A 27103-nucleotide genomic window follows, 5' to 3' on the forward strand; every position below is an offset into this window, starting at 1 on the left:
CCTGGCATGCTTGTTTTGGTCACAACAACTATTGTTGAAATCTTAATGCATAAATTATATTAAAAAAAATGTTAAAAAGTTAAAATAAATAGTTGACATATCCATAAAACTTAAATAGAAATGCAAAGATTTCCATTTTTCCCCTTAAACTTTCCACACGTCTCAATTACAGCTTCCTGTACACAGCTAGCCTAGTTAACAGAAACTTAAATGATTTTATGTTGAATTCCAAATGACACAAAACCTTCAAATAAAAGAGTTTTCCTAGCTTTGCAGTATTTCCCTGCCATCTTTACTCAAAAGGTCTGACTCTCCTGTTCCTATCTGCAGCTGTGTCAGGTTTCACTCTGGGTCCGTAACTGGATAATGGTATTGATATAGTATTATGTAGCTTTAGCATGTTAACATTTGACTGATGAGTTTTGATTAATATTTGTAAGATGTTATCATCATTTTTTATTCCTTAGTCTGAACTTTTGAGTCCTTTTCAGGTCATTTGATGAATTAGCAGAATATGTGTTTTTAATGGATGAAATTTTTAAATGTACATTAAAAAAGTCTAGGTCTTAGCTGAACAATATGTTCACGCTTTGATGATTTTCCCTAAGGTCAGTGTTGGTATGCTGGGTGTAGAAGAAAATGATTGAAAAACACTAAATTGTACACAATGAAGATTCAAAAGATGTTTCTATGACCAAACACAAAATTTATGCTCAGATTGCACAACATGTTCAAGTAGTACAAGGTTTCTGCGTCTTGTGTTTGCAGCTCTTTCCATATCTGAGCACCGGTTTTGTATGCAACCAAGGACATCTAGCTCATTACTGTTTTAATCAAAACAAAAAGACACACACGCAGAGCCTCAGCTCCATCCCCTTTTAAAAAACATGTCCACTTGACACACAAACACACACAAGCATACAAACAAAAGCACCTTCATAGACACGAACATGTGCACACGGCAACACCAACACACACATGCATCCAAATAAAGGTCTGTCGTATAAAAACTACTGGCAGGAACACAGAAGGAACTCGTCTTCTCGCTACTCTACTTTCATTCTGTCTTTTTTTGTGTGGATCCTTTCATCTCTATTAGCTCTGTCAATTGTTTATTAAAATCAGCGAAGAGGCAATGGGTGCCGGCCATTTGAAAGCTCGTGCGAGAGATGAATTTTAAAATTTATGACAGGTTAATGGTATGTTAGTGGCAACATTAGGACCCGGTGAGCCTGCATCGCACTCATTTACATTGAAACGGGCCACTTCAAACGACTACTGAGCAGTCCGCGTTCTGAAAGGTAATTCATATTGTAATTAACTTTTCAATCACAGTTGATTAATTAAGACGGTCCTGCTCTGTAATTATGCATCTATTTTTGCTACGAATGCAAATTTACTGGATAGTCAAAGATTTCAGCAGCTTTGATTTGAGCCGTTTTTCACTGTATGACTTAGTGACCAAGGGTTTACTTTGTTTTATTAACCCATCATGTTTTTGTGTTCTCAACTGAGAGTAAAATCTCAACATTTGTGCCTTTTTTGTTGCTCTCATCCCCATGAACAATGTAAGGGTAGAGAAGTGCACTTGATGTTAACGTTCACAACAAAACCTGAGATTAATAATTCAGTGCATCTGCGGGATTGCTTTTTTTGTGTCCACTGAGACAGAATCTTCTTTTATGAAAAGAAAAAAAAGAGGCTGCAACAAAAGTCAGAAAAGTAGGCTGGGTCAAAATGCATCCAGTTGCCATTGTCAAGTTCTGTTTGGTATCCCGGTGGCTCTCTCTTTCCTTTCTGCTCATGCACACACACACACACACACACACACACACACACACACACACACACACACACACACACACACACACTTCCTGAGTAAACACACCCTCTCCATAACAGTGTGAGGTGAATCCGCTCATGCATCAGAATCTTCCATCAAATATTTATCACCGAGCAGCAGTGATTGTGACCGTGTGCTCATGCTTTTGACAGCACTCGCAATGCTGCTGCAATGCTTATTGAAGTAAACACGGACAATCCAATTTAGTTGTTCGTTTTAAACTTCGCAAAATAACTCTGAAGAAGACAGAGAACGCAGTAGCATCCATTAAAACTTCACTCTGGGGATAAGGAATACACACACACAAACACACATACACACACAATTCAGAGAGCCAATTTAATAGCCATCAGTTGCTATTTTGTGATATAAATCTAGTACAGACAAAAATGTTTAAGCTCTTGCCAAATTATTAGCATCACTTTTCATAAGAATGGAGAAACTATAGTTTACAAAAAGGAAGTGCAATTAAACATATTTGTATTCCAATTGTGAGTCCTAATGGTCTCAAAATTATTAATGATTAAAAGTAATTGGAAGGTTTTATTTCTCCTTTTGTTTCTATCGCCAAATATACACTTCTAAAAAAGAGCAGCACTTCCGAGCTTCCGTAACAGCTTTTCTCTGTTTTATCAAGTGCAGTACTTTTGATTTAACATAAATATCCAACAAAAACTTACATATATCAAAGCAGAGCCTGCTGGTGATCATATATGTATACTTTTGAAGGAATTCATTAAAAGTATAATTATGTGATAAAGCAAACACAGGTAATAATACATCATTTTGTGCTCAGGGGTCCTCTTGATGTGCTCCTTTTGACAATAGTTGTCTCTTAAAAGAAGAAATAAAAGCAGGATGTTTCCTATTTTCATTAGCAGCACAAGCTCACAGAGGATATTTCTTCTTCTCTTCAATCCACCGCCAAGATAAACAGGTAAACCATGTCTACATGATTCATTTCATTTGCAGAACATAATCACATCTGCATGCCGCACGTTCGCTCAATCTCCATGTCATCAGGCGGTGTCTTCAACCTGCAGCTCGCAGCCAGTAACTTGAGCAACCTCCAGTAAATAAGTCTGTGGCATGGATCAGAAGACACATCTTCATGCTCGAGCAGACACATTTAAAATGCCACCGAAACACTGTCCCAGATTCTGCCCTCAGTCAAATGACATCAAGGGCTCACTTACAGGTCCCCAAACGCTTCCGCGTATGAAGCAGAATCAGCCAGCGGGCAGTACACGGAGCAATCAAAGAGATAAGCATCCCATTTAACTAGTAAAAATTCAGTTTTGCTGTCTTGTGTTATCATGCTGTGCTGCTAGATCCAAACAAGGAAGGTAACTGGGTCAGTGCTATGTAATGTTATGTAAAAATGTGCCACTTTACCCCTTGCTGGACTCAAATTGGAGCTGGCTGAGGAGGAGCGTGTAAAGGAGAGAGAAACGCAGTGATTCATTCTGACAGGTATCAACATCCTTTGGCTAGAGGGAGGAAGGAGCTGCATGGGCTGTAGAGCCCATGTAATGGCCTACAGTAAACAGTAAACAGGTAAGAAGATGACTCACACCGGACACGTTGCCCAAACAGTGGAGAACAAATCACGGACAGAGGCTGGATAAAACCTAAACAGCTGCTCTCTTTTCAAATAATTAACACAACTAATCTGCTGGTGATGCATGGATGACCAGAGCGATGGACGGAACAATTGAACTTTGTCGTACCTGAGCTGAGTGAGACGGTGTCCTTCTCCCATGACACAACGGTGACGTAGGCCTCCACAGAAGCTGGAATAATGCACTTGAAGACGGCCACACTGCCTCTGAAAGCCTTCTGGTCAGCCACTCTGACTGTGTAGGGTTCCCTCGACACTATTCAACCAGAAAAACCACAAGAGCATGTTCATGTTGATTAAGAGACAACAGGGCAATACAATAAACAAAAAGAAAAGTTGCAGATTACCTGGGAAAGGAACTGAACTGTAACACTGAAGAGGTTTAAACTTGGCTAAAAAAAATATTGGTGAATAGAATAAAAGTTCACAGAAAAATAATTTTACCTCAAGTTTTGAAGCCAAATCATCGTCTAGGAATATAATTTACATTTTTAAAAGGAGTTTCAAAGTGCTAAAGAAATAAAACACTAACCAAGAAAGCCTGTTAGTTTACTGGTGAACACAAGTACTGTTTTATTTTTTTGTAGGTAATAATGTCCCATTTTTGCCAATTTTGAGTTCATAATCATTTTTCTGTTGGTCTTGAGTTAATTCAGGAAAATCAAAGTAGTTTGGTTATGTTAACAAAAAAGCTGAGCTTTAAAAGAAAGTTGTCAGAAACCTTTAGCTGGGGTGAATAGTGTATTCTACAGTAGACTAAAAATAGATTGTGATGTAATATCACAATGCATTGTGGGATGGAGCCCTATACAAGCAAGCATGCATTTTGCATGTATGCTACACGCAGTAGCATCAGCACCACGCGCAGCGCTAGCACCCAGCAGCACTTGCGCTGTGACGTCAGCTGCAGAATACACTATTGAACTGAATATGGAAATATTTTAGTTTCTTTTACTTTTGGAAATGGATGCATTCCAATTTCACCGGGTACACTGCAGCTGTTTTCACCTTGTGAAATACAACGAGAGATTCAAAGTGAGCCAGGGGAGGGCGCGTGCAATTGTTGTATTGCACATCAATGGTCATCTTTAGGAGATACAGTAAAAGTTGTTCTTTGATTAATTGTTAGCCTGGGAATTTATTTACCATCTCTAAACTGCTGCTGGATTGCTCCGAACAGAATTGTTTAAAGATATTTATCCAATAAACATTTTCATTTTTTATGTCGGAACTTTAATTTTGAATGCACCATCAACATGTAAGTTGCACACGAAAACATAACGTAACCTTAGCTTGAAGTAGAAACAAAATTAGGAACCCCCTAGTGGCTGGCAGCAGAACAAGTTTTAGGTTAAACTGACCAACATTAATCGATGATTTTCTTCCGGGTGGATCACGTCAACCATTGGTCCGCAAAAATGTCAATTTCTGGTGAAGCCAATCCTGGGTTAGTTTTCACTTCCTGTGCATGCGTACTCTTTGCACCCCCGCACTGTCATGAAAATCAGGAGGAGGCTAACGCGGTCCAGTCCGCTCCCCACAAACGCCGCTGTTGCCGGTTTTCTGCTCGAGAGGTAAGCTAACGTTCTGCATGCTATTTTTAGAGCCTCTTATTACACATTACGGCCGGCAGCTACTTGTAAACAGGCGCTGGGAGAGTGTTGCGCAACGTGGAGAGGGCGATTCTTTCCTGGAATTCAGAAACATCGATTGCTTTACCTTTAAGCTGAGGTTTAACTAAAATCATGCAACAAATGCTTTGATCTAGTTTACTGTGTGACTGCTTGTATCAGCATGACTGATTATACTATTTTTTCTTTGTAACAGTTCTGGTTATTACAGCAAATATTACCACTAAAATGCAATAACAACAGTGTCTGTCATGTTCTTTAACACAGCTCATGATTGCTTTTTCCTTTTTCTCTTTCTACCATGAAGTCAAATCCTCCTCCTGCTCCAGGCTTTCAGCAGACTCACCAGCTTTGATGTGGACATCCTGACTTCTTATCTTGCCAGAAGGGTTCTCGGCAGTGCAGTAGTACGTGTTGTCATGGATCAGCTTGTTGTAGCTGGATGGCAGGAAGTTGAAGATTTGGAGGGTTCCATTGGGGTGGACGTGACGGATGCCCGGGACATCGTAGATCTCCTCGCCGGTAGCCAAGTACCAGCGCAGCGAAGCAGGCGGTGCACCCCCAGCAGGACAGGGAACAGAAGTCCCTGTGGTGCTGGCAAATACTACCTCTTGCAGAGATGCATTGACAAAATATAGACTGGAATGCAGATCCTCACTGAAAACTGCAACAGAGAAAACACAATGTTTTCATTAAGATCAAGTCTTTAACCCTTTCTTCATTCTAAACAGAAATGCTCATATGCAGGCTTTAGCTTAAGCCAGCATTAATGCAAAGCAAATGGCAATAAATGCATCGTGTGTGGTAGCATTCTCCAGGGGAATCGGGGGTAATAAATGTCAATGTTGGGCCAATTAGCTCAATGGAAATCTACAGCTGTTGGGTTTCAGAGGGAAAAAGCCGGGCCAGCAGATATGAAAGGCGGAGCTGTTCGCAATTCACTACTTGTGTGTATCGCGCTTGCCATCTCAGCCTGGTGACGAGGCTCTGCACTAAACGGCCTGCAGTGGCACCGGCAGCTGGCTCGGCTCTCTGGGGAGAAAGCATTTTAGCACTTCATAAATTCCTAACAAGGTTTCAAATTGCCGACGTTTTCATCCTTTTCTCTGCTCGAGCAGCTCTAAACTAGGAGTGAGACACTCTAGTGACCTGCTCATGTACATACGCACGGCTGCGCAGCACTGCTTGTTTTATTATTAAAGATCCTCCCAAACTGTTATCATGCTGTTTATGAAAATGAAAAGATGGTTTTAAATGGAGATTGACGTTTGGAGATTCTGGAGATAAATATACGTTTTGAGATTAAAAAGTCTGTGTTATTAAAGTGGTAAAATATTTGAGCATAGATCTAGGTATTGTTCTTGAGAAACTATAGGTGGGGTAAGGTAATCTGCAAAAATCCAGTTAATAGGGCTTGTGATCACACGTGATTATGCATAGCATTCTGGGATGTGCACGGACATGCTGGAAGGTTGACGATAGTAAACAAACTGACACAAACGGTACTGTCGCAGAGAAGAAACAGATTTGGGTGAAAGAAAGTGTTAAACAACATTATAAAATCCCAAAAAGGATGTGGAAAATACAGGGATATGTTATATAAAGACATCGGGGACCGGTATGTGGACAAAATCAGCATTTTGATCCATATGAAAGACCCAAGACACAGATGACGTATTGTTGCCGCTGCAGTTCTGCATATCGGACATTTTCTGCGTTCTTGTTTGTGGTGTGAGCGGATGATTGGTCGCCTTACAGCAGCGATTCAAGTGAGTCAACAAGACTTTGCTAAGAAAGATCCTTTTTCACTGTGGTTTTGCCTCCAAGCAGGAAAACGGTGAAAAGTTAGCTTGTTTTCCACCTTTATTCCCCCTGGCGATCACATGTGTCGCAACACAGCAACGATTTACTAGACTTGTGTTATATAACCGAGCAACAGAGTAATAGACTAATTTAAGCCACAAGAACGAGCCTGATTGCGCTGTTTACAGTAGTAACAAGCAACAAGTAAGGACTCACACGCTTCCAATGGGGTGGCTGCGTTGATGATAATTTCACGATCACAAGTCCTATAGGGAAAAAACAAGCTAAAAGGATGTTTTAATCCAAAACACTGAAAGAAAAAATGCCATTAGACTTAGCCTAAGTTGCTTAAAGGGGAACTTGGCAGTTTTGGCTAGCTTTTAGCACCCCCTAGTGGTCATTTGTAGAACAGAAACCAAAACTTATCTCCTCACTGTGCGTTCCGCTGTCAATTTATGTTTATGTTTATTCATTTAGGAGACGCTTTTATCCAAAGCGACTTACAATTTATAACCTATAGGGCATGTTGTGTTCTGTGGGGGAAACCGAAGTACCCGGAGGAAACCCACGCATGCATGGGGAGAACACGCAACTCCACGCTGAAAGGCCGCAGCCGAGCCGAGTTTCGAACCTGCAACCTTCGTGCTGCGAGGCAACAGTGCTAACCACTGCGCCACCATGCAGCCCAATTTCCTCAAAAGTCATAAGGCTTCACCGTTGACAGTATCAGTGACGATATTAGACAGTGTCAGTTTGACACCAAGGTGGAAACTTCACCTGCCAAAAGTGAAGCCAACGCAGAAGTGACAAAATTTGCAGTTTTCCCCTCATTCAGCAGGGACTGGCTCCAGAAAGGGGCAAGTTACCGTTGACTCCTATGTTAAAAATGCCAACTTCACAACAGAAATAAACATGTTAACAACCTGGTATAAAAACAAAAACCTATTTTAGGTTTAATAGGTCAATGACAACTTTGAGGGGGTGAATGTTTTTGTAACATCCATTTAGTTGCAATTAAAACTTTAAATCATGAATACTTAGGGGCGTGCACTTTTGATTGACAGGTAGCAGATTAGCCATCAGCACTAGCACTAGCACTAGCACTAGCGGCTTGCCCCTTGCTTGCTTTAGGGAAGGTGCCAGCCTCAGCTTCACATTAATTGTTACAGCCTAGAAACCAGAGAATAGCAGTCATTCAACCACAGTTTTCTGGCTAAAAGCGCCCGCCAACATCTGTTAGCTCTGGTTAGCTAGTAGCTACATCAGCTCAGAGTTTGATGGGTGTCAATTACGCATCATTTTGGATATTTTAATGGTTTTAAATGTTCGTTGCTTTTGGAAAACAGCAAAACCTAGATGGCCGTGTTTAACATTTATGAAGAATAAATATCATAATCACACTCACTCATGTAACCTTAATTCAATTCAGTTCAATTCAATTTTATGTATATAGCGCCAAATCACAACAAGAGTTGTCTCAAGGCACTTCACATGGTAAACATTCCAATACAGGTCAGTTTATTAAGCCAGTCAGTAAAAAGTTTCCTATATAAGGAACCCAGCAAATTGCATTGAGTCACTGACTAGTGTCAGTGACTTGTCAGCAATCCTCATACTAAGCAAGCATTTAGCGACAGTGGAGAGGAAAACTCCTTTTTAACACGAAGAAACCTCCAGAGAATCCTGGCTCAGTATAAGCAGCCATCCACCACGACTCACTGGGGATCGAGAACACACACACACACACACACACACACACACACACACACACACACACACACACACACACATATACCAAGTAGTGTTTCTATGGTTACATTGTGATTTCTTAGTAAATATTCTATTTGGTGAGAGATAAACTTTATTGTATTTATCCTAGTGAATCTATAATTAAATGGGTAAACTAGTAGTAGCACATTCAATGATAAAGAAAGTTAAATGTTATTATCAGGAGAGGGAGAATGTTTAAGTGGTTAGCAGCGGTGTTCAAGCCGATGCCCCCCTCCATGAGGCCATCATAGCTCAGCAGAACACCATTCTGCATACACTTTTATGTTTTGGAAGCTAGCTTAATCCTCTTTTCTATTTCTAGTAAATCACACTTCATGAGGGTTGCTGCCCAAAATAATATACAGTAGGTAAATATTTATATTTATGATCCTGCAGCTCAGTTTTTCAGGAGCTAAATATGTCTGTTAAATAACAAATTCTGATGGCATTGTCATATTTTTAGACGTTGCTGGAATATAATGACCTTGTTTAACATATCAGCTGTGACGCAGACTGCAGGGCAGCCCTGCAGGCTGCTGAAGCAGGACAGCCTAATGATTCAACGTGTCCACCTAGATGTCACTGTGTTGAATGCATATATGTATAGTACATGCTGTATATGTATCCAGGTGTTCATTTAACCCCTTGCTTGTAACTCCTGCAGTTTTAGAAACAAATGAATTCATGATATGGAAATAAATAACATACATTTAGATTTTTGCACATCTTGACGTTAAAATAGCTTCTAGATTGTATACAATTGAACTTTTTAGAAGAGCAGCATCAAACAAACCTGTAACATTTTTTCCTCATCAGCTAAGTTTGTGGTTCATGCAAAATATTAGAAATGTAACAAAAAATCCAATGATGTGACCCAAATACTTTCTTTTCTTGAGCATAAAGGGATGGTCACATGAGTTAGTTGTCCATACTAAAGATCTGACCTGCTGGTGATGTTACTAAAGCAAGCAGAGTCTCTGGAGACAGGAAGAAGTCCTCTGACCAGAGCAATAATTACTAGCCAGATTAGTAACTAACTAGCAGCTCATTGCCGTTATTTAAAACACCTCTTACTCAAAAAAGTCACTTTTTAGAGATTATCTTCTCTAATAAAAATGGAAATTAATAATATTTAACTATACCATCATGTTCAAGACAGATCATGTAAACGTCACCACCTGACTTCATAGATGAAGCTTGTTTTTAATCCTGTTTTAAACTAAAGATTTCATTGAAATGTAGAATATTCTCAGTCGTGCAGCTTGATGCACACACTCCTGTCTCCAGTCTCTCACATCAAAAAAGTTTTAGCCAACGTGAATGTTTGAAAATGCAGCAGGATGGTGTTATGGGTTCTTGATGGGCCCGTGGCACCAGCCAAGATGAAAATAATACATCAAAGTCATATTAAATTCAGATTCATTCTCTTTTTTCCAGCTGGCTCAGGGAGTATCAATCTTCTCAGGGCTCTGTTGAGAACACCGAGCAGAGGAGGTGGGGTGGCAGGTGGGGTGGGGGCAGATCTACCTGTTGATGGATGGTACGCAAGGTTACCGGGAAGGAAAACTCACTTTGAAACACTCCAAGGTTAAAATGGGTTAAATGCTTTTATTTAATGAATTTTTGTACACATGTACATTATGGTGGTTACTAATTAATAATAATGATATTTTGGCTTTTTGGATTTCTAAGTGTGTCTTTGTGCCATTTAAATAAGTACTATCTCATCTGTTTTCTGTTTTGGTGCATTTTCTTCATGGTCAGCTCGGTTTTGTCCTCTGGTAGGGAGAGTGCTGGTGTTTTTTTCAGCACTGCTACCCCACAGTTCATGTCATGCTGTGCCGACCTTAAACACCAACCTATGGACTGGTCAGCCAGTTGAAGTTATGTCTCTCTCATGCCTACCTACATAGTAGGAGCCTCTGATTGGCCGGGCAGTGTGCTTTGAAATGACATCACATGACCAAACCCAAATAAACAGCCAGCAACCAGGCACCTTTTCACGTATTCACATTGTAACATTACTTTGGGATGTCCTCCCACAACGATGTCTTTCCCACTTCCCGATCACGCTCACAATTCTGACCTGAATTACATGAATAAAATATTTTCAAGATAGAAACAGAAAAGCACTCTATCACTTTTGTGTATCTAAGAGTTTTGATATAATGGGTCTTAGTATTTTGTTTATACGGGACGTTTCTTTAGGGATTTGGGGATAGTTTGAACACAAACAATCCACTGTTTAATTGCTTTAAAATAATAATCTAAGCCATTGATACCCAGTTAAATGTTACAATAAATGTTGTTTTCAGCAAGGAAAAGGTCAAAAATTGTGGTGACTTCATAAAATTGTTCTTTTTCTAATTGTGATTTTCAATATTCCTCTATTTCACATATAAAAAAAAATACATGAGAACGACTCAATTTAGACTAGCTGAGTGATAGCAAGACTGGTTTCATTTAAAAGAAAAGAAAGAAAGGGACTCTAGTGGAAGGAAGCACATACGTTCGCTACTCATTTTCCTAATTGACTGAGCCCAAGAGCCAGACCACAAATGGCCCGATGACGAAAGTACATCGGTCCTTTTGACCTCACAAAAGCACCATGTCATGCCTGAACAAATGACCTAAGGGCCCAACCACTTATTACATTGCCTGAGAGGAAGTCAGTAATTGGTCTAATTTTTCATGAGCTCAGCCGTAAAGGTGAATTAAGTGTCACTGTTCAATAATGCAGTATATGTATCTATAATTGAGTATGATTTTTATTTCTCCAAGAATATAAAAGATAAAACTAAATAAAAAATACATCTTCTCCTTGTTTGGATGTTGATTATTGATTCAAAATTATTTAATATCCGTTTTTATATGATAAATGTTTTAAAATGCATTCTACCTGCTGACATACTAGTTTTAAGAATCAATGCACAAATTAAGGCAGGAGCAAACCAGCACCCTCTAGTGGTTGGCTGCAGAGTAAGCTTTAAGTCAGACACCATCCATGTAAACAAATATCCACGAATTCATCAAAAGAGATAAAAAATAAAAGTATAATGCACAAACTGCTGGTTTACAATCAAACAAAAAACAAAAACAACATGAAGTTAAAATATTGTTGTCCTTTTTGTTTTTCTGGGATTTTTTTATAACAGCAGGAAGTGAAGCTCCTTTCAACTTCACTCGGTTGAAGTGTTTTACTTTTTCATATTGTTTGTTTGTTTATGTTTTTTAATGTTTTTCTGACAACAACTAAAAGAAAACACTAACTGGAGGCGACTGTCAATTGTCAAACAGCCACAATAAAGCTGTCAACAGAAAAGTCAGTAGTTGTACCCGCAGGAAACTGCAGTCCTTTCATATTTTGGAGTATTTCTGTTACTTGGAAAATGTAAAAGTTTGGGTTTAAATCTAGATTCAGAAACCTTAAAACTTGGTAATTAAACTATTTTTTAAAAGCTCAATCCCTATTAGACCTTTACAGTTTAATAAGCAGCTTTAATTTGTGACAGCAAAAAGCAAAATGTGTGTAAGGCTTGTCTAACTGTTAGTCTTTTAATTATCAACCATCATGGCTAATGGAACTTTTAACCATTTTAACTGCTGGCAAGATACTAAAGAAGTTAAATTTGTTTTATTGTTCAAACCCTTTAGTTTTCTTTTAACGAAGATCTAAAAAGAACATCCAAATGGAACGCTGACATCTGCTTTATTCTCTTCCTGTTCAATTGATCAAGATTAAACCCTTACTAGACATTGTGTTTTATTTTTTACCCAGCCATTCCAGAAGACAACTTGTGTTCTTTAGGCCCAAAGTTTGGTGATTGGATACAAAACTGCGTAAAAATGAGGAATAGCGTCATAGAAGTACAAAAAATCAAGTGATTTAAAACACGGATTATAGATAGAAGTCCTTATTTATTTATTTGTATCATCATCCTGTCTTCATCTGTAAACAAGGCTTTCCCCTTATGCATAACGTAACAGTAAGCCTGACTTGCCAGACTCTTCCTCTGTTTAATTCTGCACAGAGAATGAGTCTGGTACCTCCCATGCAAATAACCCCACCCCCTGAGAATTCTAACCAAGCCAATCAGAGCTGAGCAGCGAATGTCACACGCCACGACGCTCAGTTTCTCATAAACAACAAAGATGGCATCTGAAGTGGAGTTCGCCGCAGCTCTTTTCTCTTGGACATATCTTTAAAAACACAACAAAAAGAAGTGCTAAAAGCCTTTCTTCTAAAGAAAGATGTTAGGGTCATCATTAGATGTGCAATAGGCCCAAAATGTAACAGGTGTGTTTTCAGACGTGCATTGGCACAGAAAGTCACTAAATCACTGGAGAATTGCATTGATTTTAGCAGTTTATTCCATATTAATCAAGAAGAAGGGAATTATCTATAAAGGTCTGAAGTTAATTCTCAGTTCTGGTTACCTAGGTTATGAAGGTGTCAGAGGTAAGGCCAAATTGTTTTTACCCCTGCTTTCCACCAGATGTGTGAGCGGCGCGTTTTGTATCCACCCCAGGAGCACAGTGTCATTTCGCTACACTAAATTTATGCTTCAGGTCTATTTTTTTACGCACTGTACTTCCAAAACACGCTCAGTAGTTCATATTAGGCCAGACAGGAAGTCAAACTCGAGAGCAGCGCAAAGCATTTGGCAAATTTTAAAATAAGTCACACAGGGTTCCAGTTTCTTCACTAGCAAAAACAATAATACGTTATTATTACCTGTGAAACCTCCGTAGCCAAGGTGAACACACCTGGAAAATTTAACTGTTTTTTGAATACATGCTGCTGTCTTTCACCTTTTTTGTTTTTACGTAAACTACCAAAATCAAAAATTTTTGGGAAAGTCAGCAGAGTGCAATACACAGCTAATAGCCCATTTTATGGTCAGTGTGTTCGTTTACAAAGGGTGCAGTGGAGTATCTCAGACGCATCCCAGAAGCGTCGTGTCGAAGCTCTCTGCTAAATGTATACTGCTGAGCTTGCAGGGAAAAAGCATCAATTGAGTTACGCATTCAGTGGAAAGCCCGAATAAACCAGGATGGAACCAGCCGTGATTCATTTGAAGTCTGGACATTGAGCGGTAAGCACCCACTGCTCAGTCTGCAGCCAGAAGGAGAGGGTTGCCGGGTTACACCTTTCAGTTAATGGCTTTGAATTCTTACTAACTATACTTAGCAACTGTTAGCGAATTCCCTTGCTAATACAGTTCGTCAAGTGTCGTATCCTAGTAAGACACTGGCTCTCAAATTTCATGCAAAAGTTATTACTCAGTCAAAGACAGGGATACATGGTGGTATTTCTCTTCTCCTTGCATTTTTTTTATTTTATTTATTTATTTTTTCCTTTTCTGTTTTTCAGGATATTTTTGCACCATGTTCTTCTGGCAGTGGCTGAGCAGACACAAACCAGTAACATTACATAAAAGCTTCCAGTGGCGTGTCCAGATCTTTTAAAATGGGGTGGCCCAGGTGAGGCACAACTTTGTGCATGGGTGGCACCAATGGTTATGCTTTTTTTGTTTTACCCCCAAGCCTTATGTGGACAATGAAAAGCCTATTTAAAGGTAAATTAGTGTGGTGGCACCTGGGGTAGCCAATTAGATTCCAAGGGTGGCATGTGCTACCCCAGGCCACTCCCTGGACACGCCCCTGAAAGCTTCCCTCCGCTGCACTACTTTCTAGAGATTTCTGCTGATACTAATACTGTTTGATTACATGGTTCTGCTTGGCAGTAGAAGCTCCTGCTTTGGTCTGAAATAGTTTATGTCCTGAATGATTAAACACACTTATTGGTCATTGAACAAACTTAGTTAGAAACTGCATTGTTGGTTTTTTAAAACCACAGAAAGGTTTCTCTTTACCTTGCTGCTGACAGTTTCGTTCGTGGCTGCGAACTTCCTCAGAGCTGACGATGATGGTGGCTTCACTTCCTACTTCGTTTATCTGCGAGCAGCAGAGGATGTTGTCGCCCTCTGCTGCCCGCTCTCCCCTCCCCGATGATGCAGTTCCATGCACAATCCGAGTAAACTCCATCATCTCTGATCGTGGTCCCACATCCACGTCTCCTTATCTCTATAGCTTCTTTTATCCATCTTTTGTATTTCTGTTGTTCGGTGTTTATGATCCTTGTGTTGTCCCAGTCCATTACATGGTTTTCTCTTATGCAGTGATCTGTTACGGCTGACTTCTTTATTGTGCTTTCTGCTTCTTGTTTTGTTGCTCTTGTGTGTCTTCGACTTGCTTTTTTCTCGCACTTCTTTCTATGTTCTATTGTTCGTGTGTTGAGTTGGCGTCCGGTTTCTCCTATGTATGTTTTATTGCAGAGTTTGCATGGGATTTCGTAAACGACTCCACATTTAAGTCCAGCTGGTATCTTGTCTTTTGGGTGCACTAGTCTGTTTCTAACTGTTGTGTATGGTTTTATTGGTGTGTTATGTTGTTTATTTTCATTGCTGCTCTTATTTTTTCTGTTATGCTTTTGATGTATGGTAGGGTTATCACTGGTTTTGGTTCTTGTCTTTCTGGGTTTCTGGTTCTTTGCTTTGGTTGTTCTTTTCTTTCTGTTTGTTGTTTTCCTTTGTTTATCGCCCATATCGGGTATCCGCAGGTCTTTAAAGCGTGTTGTATGTGTTTGTCCTCTTGTTTATGGTCTCTTTCTTCTGTTATTATGTTTGTTCGGTGATATAATGTTCTGATTACTGACATTTTGTGTATGGTGGGGTGTTCTGATGTCCATAATAACTATTGGTCTATGTGTGTTGGTTTTCTATATGTGTTTATGTTCAGGGTCCCGTCGGTCTGCCTGGTTATTTTCATGTCCATAAATGCTATACTGCCTTCTGTTTCTGACTCATATGTGAACTTTATGTTGCCTGTGTCGTCAATGTTATTTAAGTGTTGTGTTAGTGTTTCTGTTTGTCCTTTTGGTATGATTTCCAGTATGTCGTCTACGTAGCATTTCAATAATTTAATTTTGCAGTTTGGGGGGGCAGTGGCTATGGCTATTTGTTCTAGGTCTTCCATGAAAAACTCGCACAGGGTGGCTGTTAACAAGTTACCCATTCCAGTTGTTTGTATATAGTGTTGTCATATGTGAAGTAAGTGGAGTTAGCTACCAGTCCTATCAGTTGTGTTATGTCAAAGGACTTCCGCCGTTTGGAACGATTACATCAGAAATGTGCACGTCTTAGGAACAACCTTCGCTTCAATCTAAGATGCCGGGATGCAAGCATCACGCCAACAAGCCTACAGCTGAAAACACCGATCCGGACCAAGACAGCACAGAACATAATGGAAAGAGCACAGAAAGCACTACTCAAAGGAAGGATAAGAAACTTCGCAACCAAACAGAAGCAAGTGGATAACGAACTGGAAAGAAGACACCTGGACTTAAAAAGGAATTACAAACTAGGTGAAAAAACAGAGGAACAAATTAAAGGACACATGATGGAACAGCAGGAAAAATAGTTCCCAATAGTAAAATAAAGACACATAAAGAAGTTAAACAAACTCATCAACAAGAAAAAGAGAGAAGAGAAACAAGCTAACACCACACAAAGCTCATGGGAATGTAACCTTTCAAAATACGAACTAACAGAAGCAGAAGAAAGCATATTTAAAAAGGTTTAAACTTTGCAGTAACACCAAAGAAAATACCATATGATGAATTTATCGTAGCAACAGAACTAGCATGTCAACAGATCACAGATGAGGGAAAGAAAGCAGAACTCAGAAATAATGTAGTTGGGATATTAAAGAACAGCAAAATTCAACACAGCAATATTGCAAAAGAACAATCAGCCATGACAGCATTATCCAAAAATGAACAGATAATTATTCTACCGGCAGACAAAGGGAGAACCACAGTGGTAATGGAAAAAGAAAAATATAAACAACAGATGAAACAGATGCTAGAGGACAAAAATACATACAAAACACTTAAAAAAGATCCACCAGAAAGCATTAAGAAAAACATGAAAAAATTGCTGAAGCCTCTACAAGAAAAAGGCTAAATAACAGAAAAATGTACAAACACTGAATTCCGACAGCAAACATAACACCAAGAATATATGGAACGCCAAAAAATACAAAACACCCCACTTAGACCAATAGTAGATAGCATAGGTACACCAACATACAACATGGTAAAAGAAATCAGCAGACTCATCAGCCCGTTATTGGCTAACACAGGTCAACATTGCAAAAATAATATAGAACTGGCAAAAGAACTAAAAAAGATTACAATAGACGATAACGACATACTCCTCTCACATGACGTCACATCTCTGTTCACAAAAACACCAACCCAAAAAACCATAGACATAGTAGTTAACAGAATCAGACAGGACAAGACTTTACACAAAAGAGCAAACCTCACAGCAGATGACATAGCACAACTGATAGGACTGGTAGCTAACTCCAGCAAACAACTGGAAGACTTCACCATGGGTAACTTGTTAACAGCCACCCTGTGCGAGTTTTTCATGGAAGACCTAGAACAAATAGCCATAGCCACTGCCCCCCCAAACTGCAAAATAAAATTATTGAAACGCTACGTAGACGACATACTGGAAATCATACCAAAAGGACAAACAGAAACAATAACACAACGCTTAAATAACATTGATGACACAGGCAACATAAAGTTCACATATGAGTCAGAAACAGAAGGCAGTATAGCATTTATGGACATGAAAATAACCAGGCAGACCGACGGGACCCTGAACACAAACACATATAGGAAACCAACACACACAGACCAATACTTATTATGGACATCAGAACACCCCACCATACACAAAATGTCAGTAATCAGAACATTATATCACAGAGCAAACATAATAACAGAAGAAAGAGACCATAAACAAGAGGACAAACACATACAAAATGCTTTAAAGACCTGCGGATACCCGACATGGGCAATAAACAAAGGAAAACAATAAACAACAACAGAAAGAAAAAAACAACCAAAGCAAAGAACCAGAAACCCAGACAGACAAGAACAAAAACCAATGATAACCCTACCATACATCAAAGGCATAACAGAAAAAATAAGAGCAACAATGAAAAAACACAACATAAACACACCAACAAAACCATACACAACAGTTAGAAACAGACTAGTGCACCCAAAAGACAAGATACCAGCAGGGCATAAATGTGGAGTCGTTTACGAAATCCCATGCAAACTCTGCAATAAAACATACATAGGAGAAACCGGACGCCAACTCAACACACGAACAATAGAACATAGAAAGGAGTGTGAGAAAGAGGCGTAGAAAACACACAAGAGCAACAAAACAAGAAGCAGAAAGCACAATAAAGAAGTCAGCCGTAACAGATCACTGCACAAGAGAAAACCATGTAATGGACTGGGACAACACAAGGATCATAAACACCGAACAACAGAAATACAAAAGATGGATAAAGGAAGCTATAGAGATAAGGAGACGTGGATGTGAGACTATGAACAGAGACGACGGGGTTTACACATTGGATCACGCATGAGACTGCATCATTGGAGACAGAAGAGCGGGCAGCAGAGGGCAACAACGTCCTCTGCTGCCCACGGATAACAACACATTCTCACACCCTAAGCGTCGGAAACAAACGCTTGGTCAGCCACCCTCCACGTCAGACCCCAGACGCCAAAAGTGCCCATTTTCGTTACTTATGTGCGAAAAGGGGTTTTCCCCTTTTGTAACTGCAGATCCCAATGCAGCGTAAAACCGACGTGATTAGATATCTGCTGATGCGGCACCGAACCAGCTCATTTAACAGCACCTAAACCTTAACGTTTCACTATTTATAACCTTCCCCTCTCCCTCATCCTAACCTTAACCCTCATTTCACCGATGCAGCACCGAACCAGCTCGTTTAACTGCACCTAAACCTTAAATGCGGCACCGAACCAGCTCATTTAACCGATGCGGCACCGAACCACCTCGTTTAACCGCACCTAAACCTTAACGTTTCGCTATTTATAACCTTCCCCTCTCCTTCATCCTAACCTTAACCCTCTTGCTACCTAAAACGTTACTCTCACTGTGATCAAGCGTTTGTTTCCCCTGCATTCTGACTCTGACAGTCAGAGTCTGACTGTGAATTTTCGTATTAGCCGCCCAAGGGGAACGTTAGAACATACCATCTGGCGAGGGGGAGGTTACACATACCCTCTACTTTTAACCTCCACCTTGGTAGTTGAAACCTCCCCCTTGCGTTGGCTCGGTCCAAACTCGACCAATCACGAGGCGGCTCCCGCCGTTCACTTCATAGAGCCGGCTTTTAGAGCGATCGACACATCACTAACGTGTTCGCTGGCAAGATTGTTTAGGTTAGGATAGGGGTGAGGGGAAGGTTAAATAAGAGGATAAGGTTAAATAAGAGGATAAGGTTAAGGTGAGGTACAATGAGCTTGTTTGGTGCCAGTGTAACGCTGCATTGGGATGCAACGGTAGCGGACATCCCATCGCTTCAGTTTTACGCTGCATTGGGATCTGCAGTCAATAAGGGAAAACCCCTTTTCGCACATAAGTAACAAAAAAGGGCACTTTTGGCGTCAGGGGTCTGACATGGAGGGTGGCTGACCAAGCGTTTGTTTTTGACGTGCTGGGAGTGAGAACGTGTTGCGGATAAACGAAGTAGGAAGTGACGCCACCATCATCGTCAGCTCTGAGGAAGTTCGCATCTGCGAACGAAACTGTCAGCAGCAAGGTAAAGAGAAACCCTTTCTGCGTTTTAAAAAAGAACCAACAATGCCGTTGGAAAAGCAGCACACAGTAAGAACATACCAAAGATAGTTAGAAACTGATGAGCTGTTATGATGCTACAAGTCTTGAATGATGTTTTTTCTTGCATTTTGTATTTTTAAGATTCATTTATACAGAGCTAGGATTGGGGAAATATCATGTGTAACTTGTACCAAATTTTGTAACTTGAAACATTTTTTGTAACTGTAACTTTCTTTTTATAGCATGTAATTCACATTTTGTAACACGTAACTTTAGTTTTGTAACACGTAATTCTGGTTTTGCAACATGTAAATTTGGGATGTAACATGAAACTTTCATTTTGTAACTTGCAGATAAAAATCAATAAAAAAGTTTCAAATCACAACTCTCAAAACACACATCTCAGTTTACAGTTACAAAACTCAAGACTACAGTTAGAAAACTTAGATCTGTTACAAAACATTTTGTCTCAATTCTTGCTTCCTCTCCCAACAAACCAATGACAAGCTTTGTGTGACAAGCCAATCATGAGTCTTGGATTACTGTCCAATCATGGCAAGAGGGCAGAGGTTTGTTGTACTGCTCACAACCAAACTTGTTTACATTCCCCCTCTTTACGAGTAGGTGGCAGTAATTTTTTGAGAAATGAAACTAGTGTAAATAAAGAACTTATATTTTCAATTAGAGCAGAGTTTCATATTCGAGACACATGACTGGCTGAAAAGACAAAGGCTGTCTTTGGTTCTTTGGGAAGGAAGCTAGAATTGGGACAAAATGTTTCGTACACGTAGACTTGAGTTTTGTAACTGTAGACTGAGATGTGTGTTTTGAGAGTTGTGATTAGAAACTTGTAAATACATCTTTTTACCGAAAGAATGTTTCATGTTACATAACAAAAATTACACGTTACAAAACAAGGATTTTTGCTACAAGTTACAAAACTTGGTAGAAGTTACATGTACTATTGTCCCCATCCTAGCTCCATACATTTAAGTGTCTGTTTGCCAAAACACAAAAATCCCATTTTAAATTCTGGACTCAAAGTTTGACTGTGTTAGCAAAAAGCCTTTTAGACACCTATGAATGTCACGTTGTTTGTTTTTAATATTTTTTTCATGTGTTGTGGCCACGATTACATATCCAGTCCTTTTTTTTTTTTTTTTTTTTTTTTTTTTGCTGCTGCTGCTGGCTTTGGTCCTGAACATGAAGAGAAAAGGGGGGAACAGCAGAGAGCAAACAAAAAGAGGCAAAGAGAGAATCAGAGAGCCAGTGGGACTGATTCAGCTTCACATATTTCAGAGGGCTCGTGTATTGCATCTGTACAGCAAGCAGATCCATTGTTTGAGTTGTCATTGCCACCTCAACGGGGGAGTCGGCACTGCTGGGTAGCGTGGCGCTGTGGGTGCCTCGTGGTGACAATGTGACAGCAGGATCCTTGGGTAATTAAAGCAGCTCTGTGCTCCGTAGCCTCAGGGCAAAGTCTGTCTAGAATGTGGAGATCATACCTGGCTCACTCAAATTCAAGTCTAACAGAAGCTAGGGCAATTTTCAGCCTCAACCATATACTGTACATACGGCCTCAACAAATTTCTATTACTACTCTGCATTTTATGGATGACAGCAGTGGTGTGATGTGTGCGGCGCATGTGATGAGGCAGCTAAAACCAGTTCTGACCTGTGAATGACCCAAAAATGTCAAATATGCATGCAGAGTTTATTAATATAAAGGCAAAAACATTCAGTGATATTTTTCTGTATACAAAGTTCATAAAACTTGGGGTAATACAGTTAGATGCTCTGAAATAATCAAATAATGCCCAGTCTGGTCCACGGAGTTGAGTGTAAGTAAGCATTCCCAATGATCTGATCTGCCCAGAGGCAATACACCATGCACGCGAGTTAAATGACGATCTACCAATTTGCTTTCATGAATATTAAGCAGGACTGTGACAGTAGAAAGGGCTGGCTGTACGCAAGCTGCTGATCCACACTGACAGATCTGTTCTCTGATGTCTTAAAGGGGCGGGCAACAGAAAAACGAGGCCCCCACAGCAGACGAGCCTCCTCCTCTTCGTCTGTTTTCATGTCTCAGATGGTCCAGAGTGACTGTCTGTCTCATCAAGGCGACGCCAGGAGACCCTGGACTGCTCCTTAGTAAAACTGAGCAATAAAGACGTTGATGTCTAAATTATGCTCCTACTGCTGATGGAGAATAAGTGCATGAGATTGGATCTGATGAGGGATTATATTGTAGCAAATTATAGCAGCTCCCTCTGCTGCTGATTATGATGAATAAAATCCTCCTCGAGTGGAAATTTAATATGTGATGTAACAAAAACCCTCGAACGTGGAGAGGAAATCCATGTCAGTGGTAAAGTCAATAATAACAATAATACATTTCAGGTGACAGTTCTGCATTCATGCCTTAAACATGTGGAACTAGCCAGTAATAAAAAAGGAAAATTATTCATCATTTAGATTTTTATTCATTTAAATTATTTCCTAAATTTACCAAGATCAGAGGAGAGGAGCAACGTGCCTCTGCTTGCCCTCAACCTGCTTAACGGGATTAAAACCTATTTATAGGAGGCTAATGTCAACAGGCACAAGCAAATATATTTAGAAATATATTTTATGGGTGATTTATTCATGTGAGGTAAACACTTGGGAATGTCAAACAAAGTAATTTATAGACTGCTGGGGCCAGGGGCTCCTCATAGTGAGAATCATAAAAAAACATAAATCCAGTTTATTTAAATATTGCCATATATATTAAAGATAGAAAATGATGGGTAAATGAATGCAAGTAACAGTAAATCTGTCATATGCAACGTCTGAAATCAAAAGCATCTAACACAAATATTATATCAAATTTTACTAAACGTGCACCTAAATATTCTAAATGAAACTGTAAATTTTGGGACCCAAAATCTGTTGAAGTAATGGTAGTAAAATACTAGCAACAGCGCTTTAAGATACTCTCCTAATATACTTAGTAGAGTCTGATTGAGATGCAAGTGGACATAATCAGTTAGTCTGAAAATGAATCTAATAGTCAGCATACCTCACCCTGATCATATCATTAAGCAGCAGCATTCCTGCTGAGCAGATGCCTGTTGGCACATCCCTTACCTCACTAAGACACGGCTCATATTGGACAACCAACCCTATTATGTCACCAAGCATTACGTTAAGGGCGCTCAGAGGAGGATGCTGTTGTGGGTGTCCACTGCACACCTGCATATCACTAAACGTACAACCAAGGAGGCTTTAGGGTTCGTGAAGGTCGGAGTTTTTGCATGAGAATTTTTGCAGGAAGTAACATAATAAAGGCACTCTTTGGATTTTTCTGACTTCAAATCTATTTCTTAATTTTTTTTAGTTTGCAGGCTAAAGAAAGTGTTATTTTCCACCAGATAACGTTTGCACGCATTGCAAACTTTAGCTTTGGAGCTGTGCAGTGCCACAGTTTTACAAAGCACTGTATGTTACAATACTTCCAGGTTTAAAAAAATGTTATTCAAAAAGTTATTAGTTATATATTGTAAGCAAACATGACTAATTCAGATAAAAAAAACACTGATGACCTGCCTGTTTGTTTCTAAACAGCAGCATGGAAAAACTTCAGGTTTCCAATTATTACGGAAAGCCAAAAGGGTCATAATATCCATGGTAGGAAGTGTCCCCCAGGGAATATGCAGATAGTTACACTGCAGGCAGAAGGTGCTCAAATCTTACTTTATAAGGTAGTCTGAACAGCATAAAATCTTTTTTTAATCCAACTGAGGCCATGTTCATATCTCCTCCCTAACCCTAACCCTTCACATCACTGAAGCGTAACAGATATCACATTTTTTTACACTGGAGAGACGAGGAGATCCAACGTGAACTATCATCACAGATTCAGAACTACAACTAACATGGTGACTTGTGGGCCATTCCCATCTGTACCGGGTCGGCCCGGGCCGGGTAGCGTAGGTTGTTTACATATCTGGGTGGCCTGGTATTTTTCCGGGCCAACCAAGGCTCATTCTCAGACCTCTTCTCGAGGGGGTCTGCTTCAGGCCGACAAGGGCCAACACACCCACTGCTGACAGGAAATTCACACCTTCCATTACAGCAAGCCTCTGATTGGTGGGTAGAATCAGCCCACATGGACTTAAGGCAAGGATGTGTGGAATCAACCGGGCCAAGCTGGGGCCGACTGGGGCTACCCGGCCCGGGCCGACCCGGTACAGATGGGAATGGCCCATTGGTTTGCATTCACTTTGGTGAACACCTCCCACAGCGTTTCCTGGGGAATTTCAAAACCTGTTCAGTGAGAAACTATCATGGTCTGCCTCAATCAGCAGGAGAGGAGACCTGGCAGTCAGCTGTTTGTGTTGCAGGTGGGCGTGGCAACGAGCTCCAGCTGATCCTGCTAATCAGAGGGCCAGGGGATTTAAGGAGTGGTGTGACACAACTCCAGTGCCGGTTGATACTCTCACCAAGGGTAGCTTCTAGCCCAGTATATCTCCTGAAATTCCTGCGAACTTGTCCAATAAAATCCAGTGTGTTCTTGTTCCAGTATCTCGTCTTGTATCCTCTAACCATGCCTGGAGTTGTATTCCATGTCCCGCCGTTCAGAATCCTCTGGCCTCCACTCTCCATCGCTCGCCTGCCTGCCAACCTACACCCTGGACTCATACAACCATCTCCTGACCACCTCCTCTTCAGTCATCGGTCCTCTCGCCTCTCCTCAACTAATCTTCACCCAGTCCACCACCGCTAAGCCCTGGTCTATGACCATAAGAACAATTCTACCCAGAAATAGATTATTCTCTTGGTTCTCTGGTTCCGGCACAAGTTTCACGATTGTTTATTCTTTCGTTTTAGATTCCAGTCCCATCCTGTTTCTGTTTTTCTGGAGCAGCGCCTTTAGTTTTCCTCATCCTCAGTTAATAAATCATTTTACTATTTTACTTACCTGTTTTTTCGTGTGGTTCTTCATGTCCTGGGTTAAACAGCTTGCCCACAACATGACAGAATCAACCGGCCAAACGAACGCAACCCCTGAAGAACCACTTCCTTTCGCCATCGCTAACACCTTGTCCCAGCACAAAAGATCCATCCGGTCAGTACTCGAACAGTTATCCGCCACTAATCAATGTCTTTTCCAGCTCGACACCACCTTACACCAAATGAATGAGAAGCTCACATCTACACCGCCTCCTCTCGCTACTTCCGTAGCTTTGTCTCCACCGCCACTTCCGGTTCAGCAGCATGGGGTTAGTTTCCGGGAAGCCGAGTCGTCGCAGCCTGATACATTCTCAGGCAAACCAGGTAAATGCCGCTGTTTCCTGCTACTCTGTCAGTTAGCCTTTGAAAGGTCACCAGATACATTCGTTAATGATTCGGTCAAGATCTCGTACATAGTCGGCTTACTCCGGGGTAGGGCTGTACAATGGGCCAAGGCTAAGAGCCGGCAGGCTAGCTTCCTGCAAGGTTCACTCTCGGCTTTTCTAGCTGAATTCTGACAACTATTTGATCAGACGGAGTCTCCAGCCGAAATCGCCAAACAGATATGGAATCCTGTCCCCGATTTCGCCATAGAATTTCGCACCTTAGCTTCCATATCAACTCTAGATGAGGCTTCTCTAAAAGCCACTTTGTCTCAAGCTTTGACCGAAAGAATTAAAGATCAGCTCGCGTTTTGCCAGGAACCCAAGAACCTCGAGTCTCTGATCAACCTCACCTGTAACATAGAGAGACGTCTCAAGGAGAGACACAAGACTTTGGCGTTCAGACCACCATCAGCTACTGTTCCGCAGCAACGTCCCCACCAAACACATCAACAACACCTCCTTCCCTCGGGATTCGACGAACCCATGCAGATTGGACGAGCACAGTTAACTCCAGAGGAGAAATTGAGACGCCGCTCCCTGGGTCTTTGTCTCTATTGTGGTCAGCCGGGTCACCTAATCCAAAACTGCCCTGTTCGGCAAAAAACCGCAGCCCACCAGTAGGACCAGGATTACTGGTAGGTGGGATTCCTAGTGCTCAAAATTCCCGGTGCAATATAACTTGTACTGTTTCTTTCCTCCAACGAACATTCCCAACCAAGGTGCTGGTGGACTCTGGGTGTGAGAGGAACATTCTGGACAAAGCGGTGGTGCAGTAGCTGGACATTCCCACTACTCCTCTCTCCACACCCATTCATGCCTCCTAGCTTGATGGCTGTGCCCTCACAACCATAACCCATCACACTGTGCCCATAAACCTGTTAATCTCTGGTAATCATCATGAGACTCTACGTTTTTATGTGTTTCCACCTCCACAGTCCTCAGTTGTGCTAGGATATGAGTGGTTGGCTTCACATAACCCCCACATTGACTGGAGGACCGGGTAGGTGTCAGTTTGGAGCCCGTTCTGTCCGTCTCATTGTCTCCTCTCAGCTCCTCTTCCTGTCCAGACCGCAGAGAACCCGACTCAGGAACCACCTGATCTGACTGGAGTCCCCTCTGAGTACCACAACCTGCAGCAGGTCTTCAGCAAGGACCGGGCGTCCTCCCTGCCTCCTCATCACCCTTATGACTGCGGGATTGACCTCGTTCCCGATGCCACTCTACCAACAAGTAAACTTTACAATCTTTCAAAACCTGAGCAAGAGAGCATGTCAAAATACTTTCAGAGTCCCTAGCTTCAGGAATCATAAGACCGTCCACGTCCCCCCGGGTGCTGGCTTCTTCTTCATGTCCAAGAAAGATGGGTTGCTCCGCCCGTGTATCGACTACAGAGGACTAAACCAGATCACCATAAAAAAAAACAAGTATCCTCTGCCCCTGTTGTCCTCAACTTTTGAGCCGGTAAATGACGCATCCATTTTCACTAAATTAGACCTGCGAAACGCCTACCACCTGGTAAGGATCCGTGAGGGGGATGCCTAGTCATGCCATTTGGACTAACCAATGCTCCTGTAGTCTTTCAATCTCTGGTCAACTCCGTGCTAGGTGATTATATTAACAAGTTTGTTACAGTTTACCTGGACGATATTCTTATCTTTTCCAGAACACTTCCAGAACACCGTCAACACGTCCGAGCTGTGCTCCAACGTCTACTCAAAAACCGGTTATTCGATAAGGCCGAGAAGTGAGTTCCACGCATCCTCTGTCAAGTTTCTAGGATTTGTTTTGAAGAATGGTGGGCTGAAAATGGACCCCGACAAGGTTGACGCCATTCAGACATGGCCAACCCCTTCTACACGTAATCAACTGCAACGATTTCTGGGTTTCGTTAACTTTTACCGCCGATTCATTAGAAACTACAGCCAGATCGCCGCACCCCTGACACAGCTCACTTCCATCAAGAAAGCCTTTTCGTGGTCCCAGGAGGCTGACCAGGCTTTCCACTCTCTCAAAAACAGTTTCACCCAAGCACGCTTACTCACATGCCCAGACACCTCATCTCAGTTCACCCTGAAAGTCGACGCCCCCGACACTGGGGTAGGGGCTCTTCTCTCTCAGGTCTCCCCAACAGATCACTGCCTCTATCCCTGTGCCTTCTTCTCCCGTCGTCTCACTCCAGCCGAGCAAAACTATGATGTGGGTGATTGAGAGTTGTTGGCTATAAAACTGGCATTGGAGGAGTGGCGTCACTGGTTGGAGGGAGCAGAACACCCCATAATCATATGGACCGACCACAAGAACCTGGC

The 27103-nt window shown here is 41.2% G+C and overlaps 1 protein-coding gene across 7 annotated transcripts in view; it reads right to left on the reverse strand.

The window, feature by feature from the left end:
* dscamb (Down syndrome cell adhesion molecule b) overlaps positions 1-27103 on the reverse strand; it is a 184735-nt gene that overhangs the window by 144730 nt on the left and 12902 nt on the right. For 4 of the 7 annotated variants that reach the window (XM_070543467.1, XM_015951843.3, XM_070543466.1 and 1 more), the window contains exons 2-3: positions 5442-5759; positions 3574-3720 (exon numbers count right to left, since the gene is read on the reverse strand). In XM_070543467.1, the coding sequence (XP_070399568.1) occupies positions 3574-3720; positions 5442-5759 (465 nt within the window). Of the gene's footprint in view, positions 1-3238; positions 3266-3573; positions 3721-5441; positions 5760-27103 lie in introns of all 7 variants that reach the window. The other 3 variants (XM_070543463.1, XM_070543464.1, XM_070543462.1) reach the window with 1 other exon arrangement.

Source organism: Nothobranchius furzeri, chromosome 13 (assembly GCF_043380555.1).
Source record: "Nothobranchius furzeri strain GRZ-AD chromosome 13, NfurGRZ-RIMD1, whole genome shotgun sequence".
NCBI lineage: Eukaryota > Metazoa > Chordata > Actinopteri > Cyprinodontiformes > Nothobranchiidae > Nothobranchius > Nothobranchius furzeri.